This window comes from Vicia villosa, linkage group LG3, assembly GCF_029867415.1.
Source record: "Vicia villosa cultivar HV-30 ecotype Madison, WI linkage group LG3, Vvil1.0, whole genome shotgun sequence".
Lineage (NCBI taxonomy): Eukaryota > Viridiplantae > Streptophyta > Magnoliopsida > Fabales > Fabaceae > Vicia > Vicia villosa.
The window spans coordinates 9,038,434-9,056,699 of record NC_081182.1 but is presented as its reverse complement, the minus strand read 5'-3'; the positions used below and the strand labels follow the sequence as shown (position 1 = coordinate 9,056,699).

Genomic DNA, 18,266 nt, shown 5'->3' with positions numbered 1-18,266 from the left:
GGTTTCTAGGAGAAATTGGTAACTAGTTAATAGGACTTAAAATCACTAGGAAAGTACTTTAGATGGGAACCACCTACTCGAAATACTAGGAAGGACCAAGTCCATTAATAGGACTTGTCAATCACTAGGAAAATCATGGGTGCGAAGAGAGACAACTTTCTTTACAACTTTATCATGAAACCAACCTGAGGGGTTATCCCCTTTGCCACCTAGGAGACACAGAGCAAAGAGAGACAACTCTACCTCCTGAGACAAAAGTAGTCAAAATAAAAAAGTAGAAATTGAACCCATCTGGTCCAGGACTCTTGTTACCATCACATAGAGAAATATCCCAATCGATCTTAGCAAGGGAAAAATGGGTCGTGAGAATAGCACAATCATTCTTCTAGTCGATCATCCATATCTACATCTTCATGTCTTTGTAACGTCGCGGTTTATTTTTTATCTACTTCACCATGCCACGTCCATATTGTATAATTTTGACAAATTTCATCATAGGTGATGGAATATTTCTTTCTTTTCAATTTTTTTGAAATTCACGCATATAACACGTGGGCAATAAAATATTCCATTATTGTCAGAAAGACTTTGTTCCGTGTATTCAAGGAATTCAATAACTATTTTCTCATACCTCGGACCTAATTTATCAGCTTTCGTCCAACTATGATCCATATTTTGAAATTTATATCAAATGCTTGTAAAATCATTTAACATAACAACAACATTCTCAATATAACAATTTACTAAGTCACTTTTCAACAATATGGAAAAACAATATATATCAATAATACGACAATACAACGATACAACAATAACATTGTCAACAACACAATAACAATCTCAATACAACAACACGATAACAATAAAATAACTACAACAACATAATTACAATGAAATGACTACAACAACACAAAACAAACTCAATCTCATCACTCAATCACAATAATATATAACATTAAACAACAACAAAAACCCATTACTATCTCAACAAAATATAACAAGTCACAATCAAAATAACAAATAGCAACATTAAAACTTAACATGTCTTCTAACATGAATAGTGATGAAATATTTTTGTACCGTAACTATGAAGAAGAAAAGGCCAATATATGATTTTCGTGTACCCTTCTTGTAAGATTTGAACTTGAAATGATGGAGTTTGCTTGGTGTTTTTATGGAGATTGGTCTCTGTTATTGCCTTCTTTTATTCTAAAGGGTTTTCGTTAGGGCATTGTTGTGTTATGAATGAAATAAGCTAAAATGCATTATATTTTAATTTAAGAGAAATACTTTTCACCACGGTTGACAATAACAACTGCAGTGATATCTTATACATGTTACAACGGTTTCTCTTCCCAAACATGGTGAAACGATAGGGATTTGTTTATAAAAGCTCAACAAGCGCGTCATTCTCCTTTTTACTAAACCTGGCTCATTTCGCCTTCAAACATCATATTTCATTCTTCAAAAGTTAATATAGTATATTGAAAAACTTGGTTTAACGATTAATGCTAAGTTTCACTTTATCAATTAAATTTAAACCTCAACATTGATCTTTAAAGCCAAAATTTTTAAGATAGTAAAAATGAATGAAGATATTGTATACAAAGCGTTCCTGAGATTGTAAAACGGTGACTATCTGTAAAAATCAAACTCTTTTTGAGATTGTGAAAACTAGACTCCATGAGATATTGACACGAAAGCGACCATGACATTGTAAAAGTGAATGCCACATTTTACCACAGTTTAAACGAATGAGTGTGATAAAATGTATTTTAATTTTAATACAAATATAAAAATAAAGGGAACACACCACTTTTTATAACGAAAAATAAAAAATCGTCGATATTGAAATTCGAAGTATGTCACTTCATTCTTAACTTATCACAACTGTTGGTAGTCTACATTATGGTGAAAATTTTTTTGAGTTATTATTTCGGTTATTTAAATCTAGGGGTGGCAAAACGGGTCGCCCGCCCCGCCTGCCCTGCCTTATGCCCGCCAAAAAACGAGCGGGGCGGGCATGCCCGCCAAATAAAATGGGCATAAAAGTCATGCCCGCCTCGCCAAGATGGCGGGTTGGCGGGCGGTGGGCTTACCCGCCTATTTTTATTTATATTTCTTTAATAGATTAATAGGCTTTTTTAACCTTTTAATTAAACTTTTCACTTATTTTTTAAAATGATTTTTTAAAGCAACTTTTTAACAAATTTACTTAAAAAAATATTACATATATTTATAAATAAATGTATAAAATAAACCATCATGAATTGCAATTACTAGAATTAACTAGTAAGTTAATTTGTTTATCTAAAAAATGATAACGGTTAATATGAAATTGCTCAAATAAAAAATAAAATGGAACTAAGCATCATTATGCTAAATGAGAAATTTGTAAAGAAAACTATACTTGTACATCTAATCATTTATAAAAATATTTTTTAAACTAATTGAAAAAATATATTTTTTGAATTAATTAATGTAAAAAGCATCATTGTTAAAAATATTTTTAATTAAAATTACACAGTTTGTAAAATTAGTCTTTATAATTGCGTGTAAAAAAATTCCAACTTATATATAAAAAAAAAAAAAAAAAAGTTAAGCCAAACTATCATGCCATATAAAGAAAATTATCTCATATTTTTTATTCTTGAAAGCATCACAACCAACATCCCTAATTTTTTATTCAATTGTTTTCAACATCACCAAAGTATTGAACTATGATTTCATAATCTAGCTTTATTTTCTTTCTCTTTCTATTCTCTCGATGCATGTGGCAAACAGAAGTGACTAGACTTAAGCTACAATTATAGATTCAACTCCTTTTCTATTCCCTATCTACATATGTCCTCCACAAAGTATATAAAAAATCAAGTCAACTTCAATCTTTGCTTCATATAAAGATATAATCATCTAGATATTGATATAAGAAATTACTATTACAAAACAAAAGCATGGATATGAAAGAGAAAGAGAATGGTATGTCACTATCAAATGAAGGTTGTAATTGTATAGTATAGCACATAGCACATGTAATGGGCCAGTTATTACAAATCAATGGAAATTCTTGGTAGAGGTTCTGATTCTTCCTTATGCACTAAAACAAGTAATCTATGAAAGTTTATGATTAGCCCTATATTGTTGTATGGTAATGTACCTTAACCTATATCATTGGTAGAAGCATTATGTATGTATCATGCACATACTTTTAGAAGCATTAAACATTAAGAAAACAACTTTTCCAACTCAAGCATGTGGAGGTGACATCCGCAGATCATGGATGTCTATTCAAGTGGCTAATTTTATTGGGTTTTCAGAGAAGTAGTTGGTGTAAATGCTAGTTGCAGTTCTCCATTTATATGTATCAAAAGAGAAGGAAAAAAGGTGTAGAAAAGAGTGTTAGCTATAACTATCTAGTGGTTTTTTGCTTTAATTTAGAGTCTGAACTTAACTGAAGCGATGAATGGAGACAAGACAAAGAACAAGATGGACCATTTGTGCAAAGAATTTAAACAATCTTGTCTGGATCACCTAATATTATTATGGTTATTTTAAATTGCAGTTGTGGTCAAATTGCTGTAGGGTGAATTTATTTTGTAAACTAATGAACATAAAATACTCAATTTTTTTAGTTATTTTATGTTTCACATCAAGTAATTTTTGTAGGCAATGCATAATCAGTTGTAGGCTGATATAACCGTTGTGGTGCTATGATTGGCCATTGTAGAATTATAATGCGGTTTTTAACATGGTTTTCGATCACACTATGATGCGATTTTTAACATGATTTACGACGCATGCAATTGAGTCCTGATGCGATTGAAACAATTACAAACACTACCAACACTACCGCAACCACATCAATGCAGCAACATCACGTGATACATTCCGCAATTTAGAAAGATGTTATTATTTAATACAAAATTTAAACATGCATCATAATACCGCATCACATACATGTATAATATACATGTATAATATATATGACGATAAATAACTAATGTTCTATAAAAGATGATAAAAATGATCAGGGTCACAATAAAATGGTATTTAAAGGTCACAATAAAATGGTATTTAAAGGTGTCAAAACCAATACTGTTATTCATTTATGATTAAAAATATTGTGATAAATTCACACCGTTACGACCAAAATCAATATCACAACCAACCAAAATTGCGAAAAGCTTTTTTGCAATCATATGCGACGATTGTTATTTAAAACCTTGTATATATCCGATTGCTATTTGAGTCAAGGAAAACACTTATTGCATGTTTGGGGTGGCGTTGGGTGATCCAAAAGCACGGTAAACTATCACGTTTACGTGGAAGCTACTATTTGTCGCTTCTGGTTTTCACGGTAGAGGACCCTTTAAACGGGCGTCTAGCCATTCCAAACTCATATCCAAACATGCACTTAACAAGCATGATAATTAGAATTAACATTCGGTAACACATGACAAACACTGATCTTTTTCCCCCTTCATTTTCATGCAGCACCAGAATCATTAGTCCATTAATCATAATAATCATTTATAAAAAAAAGTCAAGTTAACAACAACCAGAATCACTAACCCTAAGTCTTAATTAACAAGAGTCCGTAACAAAACTTGAGAAATGTCAACAAGAAAGGTTCCAATCCAACCATATATGATTCAAGTATATAGGTAGAGTTGCTCTCATTAATTAGGATGTTGGGGGTGGAAAAATTGTGTACCGGCCATGAAAGCATGTAGCGGAGCCGAGTAAAGTGAAGGATCAAACGAGATACCAGTGGTTGTGGTTGCAGATGCGGTTGCAGTTGTCAAGAAATCAAGTTGTTGAGGTTGTTGAGGTTGATGATGACCTCCACCTGAAGAACCTTCCATAGGTGCAATAGTACTACTGGTGTAAAGACTTGAAGGAGAAGGACCTTGATCATAGAGAACTCCTTTGAAAACATGTCCTCCTATGCTCACAGCCGTTTGATACGCACACTGCTCCTCTGGACCGTCCAATGAACTCACTCTCACACACCGAAACGTTACTGATGCAGAACTCACTTCAGCTGGAAACTGTCCCAACTCAAACCCTAAACAATCATCAACAAAATCACTCAATAAAAAAACACTCATTCATTCATGAAAAGTTACCTCCACTTTTCCAATTATTATTAAACAAACTCAAAAAATAAAAAGAATCATTATCTAAATCAATAATTTGAGTTCGTCAGTTTTACTCAAAAACAGTAATGGAATATGGTAAAGAAGATAGCTAGGGTCACAAAATACAGTAACATGTATACACTACCTACATGCATAGACACATACATCAATTGAAGCAAGCATTTAAAACTATATAAAACTATATATTAAAGTGATATCTTATCTTATGAAATTACATTACGCTATACAAATATTACCTGCGGTAGGGTTAGGTGGTTGAGGACATGGAAGAGAAGAACCTGCACCATCTTGATTATCCACATGTCGATGATACTTATAGCTCTCTCCATGATCTCTTCGACGAAACGGTTGGTGCTGTTGCAACATAGATAGATGTTGCTGTCGTTCACGGCGTTTAGAAGCTGGAACCCAAGTACTCTTGACATGTGTTTGACACTGAAACCCTCGACTCTTACAACAAGTTCTACATCTTAGATGTGTACAGTCTTTCTTCGCTTGATTCCCACAGTCTTGACAATTTGTTCCTCCGTTCCGTCTCATCATCATCGTGAATTTTCCTCCACACTCATCAAATGAACAGGTTTTAGGAGCCACTCCAAACACACTGTAGTTCTTCAAGCTTTGTTGTTGCCATATCTCTAAGATCTCTTCGTTACTACTGCTAGTATATTGTTTTTGACCTAGAGAAAAAAACCTAGACATTTGTTGTTACAGTATCATCCATGGTAGAAGTTCTTGCAGCTTTTGATGAAGAAAACTGTATGATATTAATTATGGCACGGAATGAGTTTGTTGTCTGCAACGCCGTCAATAGTAACTGCAGCCATCAACTCTACTGTATGATGAGGCTGGTTTTGTGTTTGTTGTATAGTTACTGTAGTAAAAGTACTGTGCAGTATTTTGAGAGTGGTTTTTGCAATGACGGAGAGAGAGAGAGAGTGAGAGTGTGATTAATTATGATATGATATTTGAGTGAGTGAAGATGGAGAGAGTGCGTGTGGGGGACATGAAAATCTATTCTCTACAGTTTAATTCAGAATTATGGGTTGACCATCTAACGGACAGTGGGGTTCCACGTGTTAGATTAGCTTTTGCTTATTCGTCCTTGTACCGGAAAACCCGCTTGTACTTTTCTTGACCGTCTTTGGAATAATTTTTAAATTATTTTAATTTGGATTTTTTAATGTACCAAAATATGGAAGGAGAACTTACTGAGAGAATTTATTTTGATGGGTAGAAGTATTTGTGTTGGACTTGGCCTAAATTGTTACATTGTATTTAAGTAATATTTAATTAATTTAAATTAATTTTATATCAATAGTAATTTTAATAAACAATATATATGTGATTTAATAAATTTATTTTTATCCCATAAATTATGAAGATTAATATTATTTAATGATAAGCAATATATTTTTTGAATTACTCCATGAAACAACTTACACAAATATTTAAAGCAATGATATGTCACGTATATCTACTCTAATAATAAAAATGTTAAGCTCTGAATCTTATAAAAATCTTATTGTACATTAAACAACTTTCATTTTGGAGATGCTCTATATGCATCTATTATGAGTAAAGATCATCTTCATTTTTTTTGTCCATTACTATAGTTTCAATGCATAAATATGTAATTAATAGGGGTGGCAAACTGGCATGCCCGCCCCGCAAAAACACGCGAAAAAATAGGGCGGGGTGGGGCCGACATATTTGAGAGTGCGAGTCTAAAATCTTGTCCCGCCCCACATAAAAGTGAGGGCGGGGCGGGGAAAGTCTGCTGGCATTGAACCTTTTAGGCCTAAAAATAGTAAAATTGTATGAAAAATCTCATGCCCGCAAAAGCCCGCAAAAAAACGGGCGCGGGGCGGACACATTAAAGAGAGCGGGCCTAAAACCTTACCCCGCCCCGCGAAAAAGTGCGGGCAAAACGGGCTTTTCCCTACTAATTAATGTCACAACTTTTAGAAATGCGTGTAAATATATTTTTTATTTACACTAAAACTATATATAGTAATGGACACCTCCATTTCTTTTAGGAAATTAAGAGGATCCTTACTCATCTTTTAAAAATATGTTGCTTTTTTAATTACATATATGTCTCCATCACATTACTAGTATTTTTTTATCTTAATACGGATTTTTTTATATAAATAATTAATACAAAATTTAAATCAAACGGTTTTTGGGACTCTTAGCTATGCCAAGCGTGACTTTCTTAACCAAGATTTGATGAAAAGGAAAGTAAATAACTATTATGATTATTGAATGTTTGAGGTGTACTTTTTTTCTTTTGTTGTAGAGTTATAAAAAGGAAAATAATAAATAAAATCTTAAAATGAAAATGTCTTCAGCGTCCATCGCATAAGTGTTGTTCAATATAGAAAGAAGGAAAAATGTGCACTATGAGATCGATGATAGAAGAAATTTTAATTTTGATTGTGTAATTAGGAACAACTTGTTTGAAAGTAGGATAATTTTAATGTTTCGAATCAACATAACATCTTTTTGGTACTTGTTTGAGGAGGCTTCGAAGAGGTTGATATTGCGAGAAGTGTTTGTGCTGCAAAATGACTCTATTAAACCCACATTTTTTGCTAGCAAAAAGTCTTCAAGATTCACTTAAAGTTTTTTCTAGAGGATATGTGTAGAGTTCGAGATGAAGTTAGAGAAGCCAAATTCCATGCTCTTGATGAGTTGCGAACAATTCCACCAAAGCCAACGCGGGTCGGCATACCATTGTAGTTTCTATCGACATTAATAATTGTACAAGATTAATTGATAGAGTTTCATTTGATTATACACTGTTCTATATGTTGATGATGGTGGTTGCTAAAGTAATTAAGTGTGGAAGGAATTTGTCATGGAGCGAGAAACTATGGTAACACGATACAAGGGTATGGGTTTTCAAAAGATGCGAGTTGATTTTTTGTTCCCCGCATCAAAGAGATCGGAACGAATGTAAAAAATTTCATTTAAGTCAGAAGTTGATCTATAAAAAAAGTTTACATGTAAAAATTCAATGTTCTACCAAAGGTTTCTAAAATCACTACGATCTCGCACACAATCAAAAAATGACTCATATTCTAGGTTGCATTTTACTTTTACGCATAATGTTGAGGTGATCATATTTTGTTGATGAAGAAAATAGAGAAAAGGTACATAATTGTGACCAATAAAAAAAGAAAATTTTAATCTTTTCAAATTGGCAGAGCTTACGAATCCAACACCATGACTGTGTGTTATGAATAGTTTAACAATCTTTATTATGGAGGGGCCACTCCAAGTAGTGTAGTTGTTATTGCTGTGGTTAGACTAGGTGAAGACATATTTCATGTCTATCTATCTATCTGGTTGTCTTCTTGTTTGTCGGTATATTTGCTTGTTTGTCTGTATGTTTGTCTGTCTATCTATCTATCTGTCTGGCTGCCTGATTGTTTCTCTCTATCTCTCTCTCTCTCTCTCTCTCTCTCTCTCTCTCTCTCTCTCTCTCTCTCTCTCTCTCTCTCTCTCTCTCTCTCTCTCTCTCTCTTTCTGTCTCTCTCTCTATTTCTCTGCCTGTATGTATGTTTGTTTCTCTATCTATTGTCTGTTTATTTGTTTGTCTGTTTGTCTATCTATCTATCTACATATCTACCTATATATCTATCTATATATCCATTTATCTATATGTGTGCATATTTGAAAAAAAAAAACAAAGTGTGCATGATAAACAATGAGATGCTAAGATGGTGAAGGAAGGTTGGAAGGAAAGTGAACATGAAAATTCGAAAAATCTAATAAGTCAAAAGCAATGCTCAAAACATGAAATGAAGAATGCATCCTTGAGTGAGGCTAGAAGATATATGAGACGATCTTCTCTAGCCTTCACAACAACTTCCTAAAGCTCTTTCCAAGTTAAGCAGTAGTGTTGGTTGTGGTAAAGCAGCAAGCAAAAGTAAGTATTTTTGTTTTTTATCGTCTCCAGTGGGATTAGTGAGAGGGAAAGAATATCGTTCAACAATCTCCATGTTTTTGAGCTTGCTTTTGAATGGTTTAAAAGAGTAAAATGCATAAAGTAAAATTATGAACAAGAAAATAAATCCATTCCTTAGAGAATAAATAATTTATCAAGTTTTGGATTTCATCTACCCATCAAAAACTTAAATCTATCGATTAGTTGGAAGCAACTTAAAATACTCATCAATATCATCATGTATCCCTCACATCAGTGTCCATGTCTATAACACTGATGCTCATCAGTGCCCATGTCTACCTTATTGCTTAATCGACGATGTCTCAACCCATTAAACAACAAGGAGCATTAAACATTGATACCCAATGTGAATATTAGATCTAAATTTATGTCTAGAGTTTAGAACCTAATATATGTTCATTTTAGATCGAGATTTGAAGAGTATATGTGTAACATCCCAATTTTTATTTATTGGCTATTTTATTATTTTATTAAGGCTTAAATGCACTTTTAGTCCGCCTATTTTAATATTTTTTAATTTTTAATCCCTCAATTTTAAAACTCACTATTCTGGTCCCTAAAGTTTACCCCATTTGAAATTTTGTTGGTCCTCTTCCACTTTTGCTGACATGTTAGTGATGATTAGGATAAAAAAATTATTTTTAATGATGTGTAAATGCTGATTGGGATAATTTATTATTAAATATTTTTTTAATTATTTTAATGAATAATTTAATACTTTTTAATAATGTTTTTTTAGAAATTTATTATTAAATAATTTTACTGAATAAATTAATATTTTTAATAAGTACATTTTTAAATTAATTAAAATAAATCTTTGAGAATAAATCCCATTAGATATTTACAAGAGCCCAATATCCAAATCTACATTCTTGTAAGCATAAAAGTGCTATATAAACGCTAAAGATATTTAATGAAAAATCGATGTGGGACTTGTTTAAAACACAACAACACATTTCAACTACAAACCATTCATATTCTCCCGCACAACTTCACATAAACCCAACCATTTTTCTATCAAACTCCAAACCATTCCATAATCATAAGATTTATTCATCACCACCAAAGTTGCGCATCAAACTCCCTCTGCGGGCAACAACTCGCACAACTTCGTATCTCCACCACCCATCACCTTCGATTTCAAACGGTTTCCAAACTCCATACACACACCTGCAACAACTAACATCATTATCACCACCTACAATTTCAGAATTTGAGAGAAAATCGTACAGATAGAAACAAGTTTGATTTTAATTCAATTCCATTTCTGTTTTTGTTCTCTCCACTTCCCTTGAAAATGCATGCTAGAAGTAGTAATATTGCTATGATTGTGGATTTCCATTGCATCAGTAAAATTCTGCAAGTATTGCATCAGTAACATTCAGTAAGTATGGCGAAAAATTGGAAGACCTATAGTATCTTTTTGTAGTAGTATCACAAAGAAATATATTATACATGGAAAACATTTTTATTAATGAACCAAAAGAAATATCAAATTAAGAAATCTCTGCAACACGTAAATAACCATAAAAGGTATTAAAAAAGTAATCTTAAATAATTAGAATAATAAACTGAAGAAAAAAAAAGCAATCTACAGAGGTTGAGAGTCTGTCAGCGGGGAAATGGATTGAAGAACTTGAACTAATGCATTTTTGTAGCTAAAATAGTTTCAGGAATTTTGACTTAATGCATCATTGTTTTCTATTATGTTGATGAAGATGATGTTGTATTGTAGAATGAGTATGGTGGTGATGTTATGATGATGTTCTATTATGTCAATTTCCATTGCATAGTAACCAAGTTGTTGATGAAGATGATATTGTTAAACAAGATGATGTTGTTGTGTGGTTGAATAAGAATGATGTACTTGTGTTGTTATTATGTCCCACATTGGTTTTCTAAGAATAATATTTAGTGTTTATAAAGGTAATTCAAGCAACAACATAGAATTGAAAAGTGAATGTGTGGGACAAAAGTGCTAGGTCCATAAAGTCTTTTAAGTATTAATTATTAATTTATTTAAAAAATAACATAATTAAAATTATTAATTAATTTACTAAATAATAAAATAACCTAGTCACTAATGCCACGTAATTAAAAATAATTTTTTAATCCCAATCATCAGTGCCTACTATTCAAAATTGGAGGGGACCAACAAAATCCCGAGTGAGGTAAAGTTTAGGGGCTAAAAAGTTGAGTTTTAAAATGGAAGGATTAAAACTTAAAAAACTTTAAAATTGGGCGATCAAAAGTGCATTTAAGCCTTTTATTAATTATTTTGTTATTTGTTTATTTTATTTAATTATTACTTGGTGTGATAATTATTTAATTGTGTGTTATTATGCTAATTAGGTTATTAGAATTATTGAGAGAATAACGAGATAATAGCTATTGGGCCTAATTGATTGAAATAGAAGTAATAAGGGGGTGTGAGTGAATAAGCCCATTTCATTTGAGAAAGATAGTAAGAGGGATTAGGTTTAGTCTCTCATAACATTCATTTTGGAAGAAGAGAAGAGACAAATATATACATCTATGACATAAAACTTATCTATCGTATCTTCCTTGGATATTGCCACATAGACTACCAATGCATAATTATTTTATCGTTTTAGTTTCTTTTCTTTGCTCATCATTTTATTTTTACTTTAATTTTATTTTAGTTATTTAGATGAAGTGTAACTTAGTCTCATAAAACGGTCTTACAAAATCACTTTATAAGTATCAATTATTGATTAATTCTGTGGAGATTAGTGTTGAACTTCGTTGGGAGGACCACGGTTCGATCTCCGCAACTGTGATTGAGAAAAAGTAGGAATTACTTGATGTCATAATTAATCCTTAAATTAGATTAGATGTTCCAGTAGACCGGATACTGATAGGGAAAAAATCTCTTCATAAGTGAAAATTTTCAAGACGTGTATACACATATGTCCATATCATCTGTTATTAAATATGAGATTTATAACATTTCCATACGCTTAGCCTAAATTCATGCAGGGTCCAAAAAGAGCGAGGAAGCTAAAAACAGGTTATATATTCAATTTTTTAAAGGTCTAAACAATTAGTGGCTATTTGAAAATTAAATTTCAAATTTCACATTTCATAATTGATTAACCTTAAGATATAATCGACTATGACCTATATTAATGTGCGTCTCCATCAATCAAATTAGTCCGTCTTAAAGACTCAACCACAACAATTGATGCAGTCTATACAAGGTTAACCCCTCTTTATCTTGCATTCTCTTCTTCTTCTTCTTCTTCTTATTCTTCTTCTTCTTCTTCTGTCTAATCTCCCACACTCACTACAACAAGGAATAAGAAGAAGAAGAAGAAGAAGAAGAAGGCACAACTAATGTAAAAAAACATAAGACACAAACACAACTATATATATATATATATATATATATATATATATATATATATATATATATATATATTAATAAAATAATGCAATTTATGAGCATAATTTATAAAGAGTCTAAAACTAGAACCAAAATTTATTTATATTTAAACTTAGTACTTTCAATCAACAATAAAAAAAGACTTAAATTGAGTACTTTCAATTAAGAAAGAAAATGAATGAGTATCGGAAGAGAAAGAGTGGAATACCAACGGTAGAGTGATGCTTTGGTGTTTTTATGTGAGTCATTATGATGATTCATGATGTTTTGATGAATAATGGTTATGTGATGTTTATGTGAGTTATTGTGAAACATTTGAATATGTGATGTTATGTTAAGTCCTTATGATGGTTTGTGATGATCTGTGATGTTTGAGGATATGATGACTTATATGATGTTTTGATGATTCATGTGATGTTGTGGTGATTTGTGTGATGCTTAGGTGTATTGAGGGATTTTGGAGTATTTTAGAATAATTTATAATAATTAGAATAATAAGTGGAATTATTTTTAATAGTAAAATAAAATAATATTGGTGTTAGAGATGATAAGGGCGAAATAGTAAATTATAAGAGGTTAAGTGAGGGCAAAAATAGGAAAGCCATATTAGGGGTCCCAGAAAGAGGGAGAAGGGATTCATTCTGTGCGATCGAAGTTTATAGAAGAGGCAAAGGGAAAGAGCTAGGGCTAGAGGTGTCAATTTAGGGGGCCAAAAAATTTGAGCCCTAGCCCACTTAATGAGTGGGCCTAAAAAAATCTGAGAATAATGAGCCCTCAAATATATAGGCCCTAAAAATATAAGGCCCCAATATTTAGAAGAGGGCCCAAGGCCCCAAATTAAAAATTTCTTTTAAAATAAAAATAAAATTTTAATTTTGATAAGTAATATTCTAAAATAAACAAGCTAACTTTAAACAGTTTTTAATTAGAACTAGATTCACAAGTTTGCATAAATTTCAATAATTTACTATCAATTCTCAATTTAAATTTAAGCATCAAACTATATTTAGAGTGAATAATTCTATATTATTTGGTGGCTCATTATTATGTGCAGAATATACATTTTGAGACTAAGTCGTGTAGAACATGTCCATACACTAATTTTATTGTTTAATTTAATTATATCAGAAACAAGATACAGACAAATTACATTTGATCAACTAATTCCTAATATTATCATAGTTTATTAGCATATAATAGTTCCCAAAGGTGGACCAGGGATTGAGAAATATACTACTAATATATTCCCATTCTCCATATTAGCTAATCCTTAATCAAACAATATCAATCTTTAATCACTCAAATCCAGCTAGAAAATATTATGGAATTATATGACATCTACCAAAATCAAATTAGAGCATTTAAACACAAGTATATCACATCAAATTTACTTAAAAATACGACAAAGAGAAACAAAGTCTAAACAAAATTTCAAACTGGGCTCAACATAATGTTTGGGGTTCTACCATATTGGGCTCAATATTAATAGACTTAGGGGTTCTATCATAAATATGGAGGAACTTTGTTTAGGGATGAAAGATTAGTTTGTAAAACATAGATTTGTTACAGTTTATGCATAATGACCATGTAATCCTACCTTACAAATTACAAGAATACTAATCCTTATTGGAACAAACAAGAAATGAAATTTTTGAAACAAAATAAGGCCCCCTCAGTAGGGCCCAAAAATAACATATTAATTAAGGGACCTAAAATTATGGGGCCTAAAAAATTTCTCATTAATAAGGGGCTTAATAAAGTGGGGCTTTAATGGGGCCAAAAAATTGGGGCTTTGAAAAATTGGGCTTATTTGACAGCTCTAGTTAGGGCACGAAGAACACGGAGGAATTCCTAAAAAGAACGCGATGAGAATCAAAGCTAACTACAATCTAAGGTAAGGGGAGTTCATAATTGTTATTATAATTGATTTAGGGTTCAGATAAAGGTAGGTTACATTTGGGATTTTTGTTTGATTGATGAACCTAGGATGGAGATTGACGAAATAGGTGAAAATCATTATTTGAACATATGGATGGATGAATGCTTGATGAATTTATGAGGTTAGGACCTCTAAATAGGTGTTATAGGCTGTTATAAATGTTGTATAATCATAATATTTTGAATTATGAAACTGAGACTTTTTACGGAATTGAATTTGGAGGTACGGAAGGTCTCCAACGGTGAAAAATCGCATTTTCTGGTTTGTTGTGCTGTCAGATTCGCTGGGCGAATGAGGATTCGTTGTTTGAATGGTTTGAGAGGTTTAGCCACTTCCTTGATTCGCCAGGTGAGCCACCTCATTCGCCAGGCGAATGGAGTCAGAATCATAAATTTTTAAAGTCTATAACTTGAGTTTTCAAACTCCATTTGATGCACCACTCAAAGCGTTGGAAAGCTAATGCAATGAACTATACCCTGGAAGAATAAAATGATTCATATGATGTATTTTTATAGTGCTTGTATTATGATTAGGTGATGAAACTATGTATTGATGACAAAGTAAGTATGCTTTTTGCTATGAATTGACGTAACCATGTCGTGATATAACTTGATATGTGTCTTCCTTGTGATGATATGATGTTATTGTGATGATGATGTGTTTTTTCCTCATGACTAGATGATGATACCATGTGGTGATATACCAATAAGTAATGCTTGCTATTATGAATTCATTTAACTAAGTCTTGTCGTGACTCGACGTATGTTCTATGATGAATTGATGTTGTTGCAATGATGATGTGTGCATTATGAATTATGTGATGATGTATGATTAATATGATGAATGATGATGCGTCTTGACTAGCCGTGGTCGTATTTTATGTGTTGTTGCGCATCATGCATTCATAGCATTTGTCAGGACGAATAGTCCAGTGATGTTTTGCAGGATATTGATCCAATGATGTATATAGGATGATATGGTACATTGATGGCCTCAATCCCATAGTGTGGATTGAGTGCAATTTCGGTGAAGTGTTTTAGTTCCAAGCGGGAATCGATCCTATTGGTGGGGATCTTTGGAGATAACGTTGACTAAGTCATCAGTGAAGTTTTGGTACCACATGCATGAGTCTTATGAAGTTGCATTTCATTATTTGTGGCATTGCACAATACTTAGATTAAGTGATTTCTTTGATTGATTCTAGGAGTATGATGTTTTGTATGTTTTAAGTGATGTATTTGATTGATTCTAGGAGTATTGATTATCGTTATGTTATAGAATATAGTAAATGATATTATGTTATTGTTGTTTCCTTGATATAACTACTATATTTATTACTTATCTTTTTTTTATAATGATTATGATTTATTCACCCTTTCTGATTATAAATGTTGCCTCGAAAAGTGGGTAACTTGGAGGTGATCAAGATTAATGCAGGAAGCTTAAAAGATAACTTCAGAGTGTGTTTTATTTTCTTTCCGTAGAATAAAGGGAGCCTTGCTCTGATATGTAACATCGGGGTTGGGGTCAATTGATTGTGAACCTTGTGTTCCTTTGTTATCATGAGATTTTGTATTACTTTCATGACTTTATCTTGTTTTTGAATCATGAAGTTATAACATGAAGTATGATGATTTTGTTGAAGTTTGAACTACCTTTCATGGTATTTGAAATATTTTATAAAGAAGTTTTGAGACTCATTTATTCCGCTCCGAAGTTTGAAATAGTTTGATTGGAAATGCCAAAGATGCTAGCTACTTATGTTTTCAAGTGTTTTTGCAACCCGTGTTACGGAGCAGGGATGTTTGTTATATGAAAATATATGAAGATGTGACGCCCTTGTGGTTTATTTGTTTTATTTTTCGTAAAAATACATGCGAAAATATATATGGGTTAGAAGAGTGTTAACAAAACCTGTTAGACTTTTCCCATTGAAGCTCTCCTTTAAACTACCATCAAAGAGCGTAAAGGGACTAAACATAAGATCAACTACCTGGAATGAATTATTGCTCATATTCATCTTTTGTCATAGTTGTTCCTTGATGATGATGGGGACATGAAGTAGTCTTCACATGTTTGCTTACCTAATGCTTATTTTCCTTGCATAGTATTTCCCTTTGTAACCTTTTTCTCATTTTAATTATTGAAATATCTTGATTATCAAATGCATCTACTATTTTTCTTCTTATATTGTGATCTATGTGCTTGAATACCTTTCATATATGTTATCGTTTTTCCCGCCTTTCTAAACATTCTAAAGGAGAAAATCTATACTCTTAAGGGGAGTAGGGTATACTCTCTTTATTTGTAAGGTGGAGTTTAACCACTCAAATTCTTTACCATTTGTTCTTTGTTTGTCCGTCTTCCAAAGAGATGCGCTGTCATAATAAAAATTGGGGAGAATATCGAGTTATGTGCTTCTAAGTATAATGATCACATCAATCTCTTGACCTATTGGTTTTGATGATGACAACACTATTTGCTGAAGTCTTCATCTGATGTGATGATCAAGTCATTTTACTTGGAGATCAAGATGTCAAAGCCAATATTTAAAAGACAACACTTAATGTTTATCTCAGTCAAACAATCTCTCTAATTATGTTATCTATAAAGAAGCCTTATCAAGTCTCATTAGATAGAATAAATAAAGTCACAGATCAAGGTTAATAATACCTTTCATATATTTAAAGATTCTCTCAATAATATTTAAGTAAGATTACCTAAGATATGATCAAAATCTTTAACATGGACTTATAATGAATAAAATGACAGGTCTCGAATCAGTCAGATAAAGTAAAGAGTCCATTATACCTTTGTATAATATTGTATCTAACTAATTGCTTAAATTATCCTTACCAAGTGAGAATGTAGGATGAATGGGTGTGAGCATAAAAAAAAAAATCATTTTTAAATGATTTTCTAAATAAAATATTGTCCAGTTCTCCTCTTGAAAACCTACATTCCCACCATCCTCGAGAGTCACACTTTTACATATGTGACTTTTTATCTTCGTGTGTCGTGAACATCCATTATCTTGGTACCATAACTCATATCTAAACTTTATATCCATAAAAGTGTCATTTTCATTTTCGTGACCACTATCCATAAGATCTACTCTTCATCTTCATATCTTCATTAGACAATTCATTATAATCGTCCCATTTTGGCATGAATTTTTTTTACTTTGAAAGCGTTCTTCTTAGATTTTTCTTTTTCAAGCTTTAGGTATTCATTTTGAAAATGTCATATGTCTTTTCATTCGCACAAGATTTTTTGTCTCTTATTTTCAGTCTATTTCATTTCTTTCAAATATTTGGAGTGTTTCAAATCTTTCTTTGGAAACTACTTATAATTTTTCTTTCCCACAAACCATGAACCCATTTGATATGAGTTATAATGCATCATCATTTGAATCTTCACTTTGGTCGTCGTGTTTTTCTTCGTTTGATTCTTGTTTAACTTGTAGTGCCTTGGAGGTGATCTCCATGCCTTTTAACTACAAAGCAATGACTTTGTCTTCCTCCTTGATTCATGTTCATTAAGTCCAATCTTATGACTCTAAATGGGGTGTATGCATTCTTCAAGATAAAGTTTTTTGAGATGTTTGCTCTTATTATTACGACTTTTAGGTGTCTTTATTTTGGTAGACTTAGAATATTTTTCATGGTGTGAAATCCAATGGCCATTGAAAGAGTTTGAGAACCCCAAATTTAAGATTCCAAACTTCTACACGCCAAGCATATAAAAATCTTTCTAACAAATTGAATTAGAATTCAAAACAAT

General features: G+C 31.9%; 1 protein-coding gene across 1 annotated transcript; it reads right to left on the bottom strand.

Moving 5' to 3' along the window:
- Positions 1-4,672: 4,672 nt before the first annotated feature.
- Positions 4,673-6,027, bottom strand: LOC131657516 (protein EXPRESSION OF TERPENOIDS 1-like). The gene is made up of 2 exons (XM_058926905.1): positions 5,399-6,027; positions 4,673-5,068 (listed from the first exon to the last, which is right to left on the bottom strand). Exons 1-2 carry the CDS (start codon positions 5,862-5,864, stop codon positions 4,680-4,682), a joined length of 855 nt encoding a protein of 284 aa, XP_058782888.1. The 5' UTR covers positions 5,865-6,027; the 3' UTR covers positions 4,673-4,679.
- Positions 6,028-18,266: the final 12,239 nt, after the last annotated feature.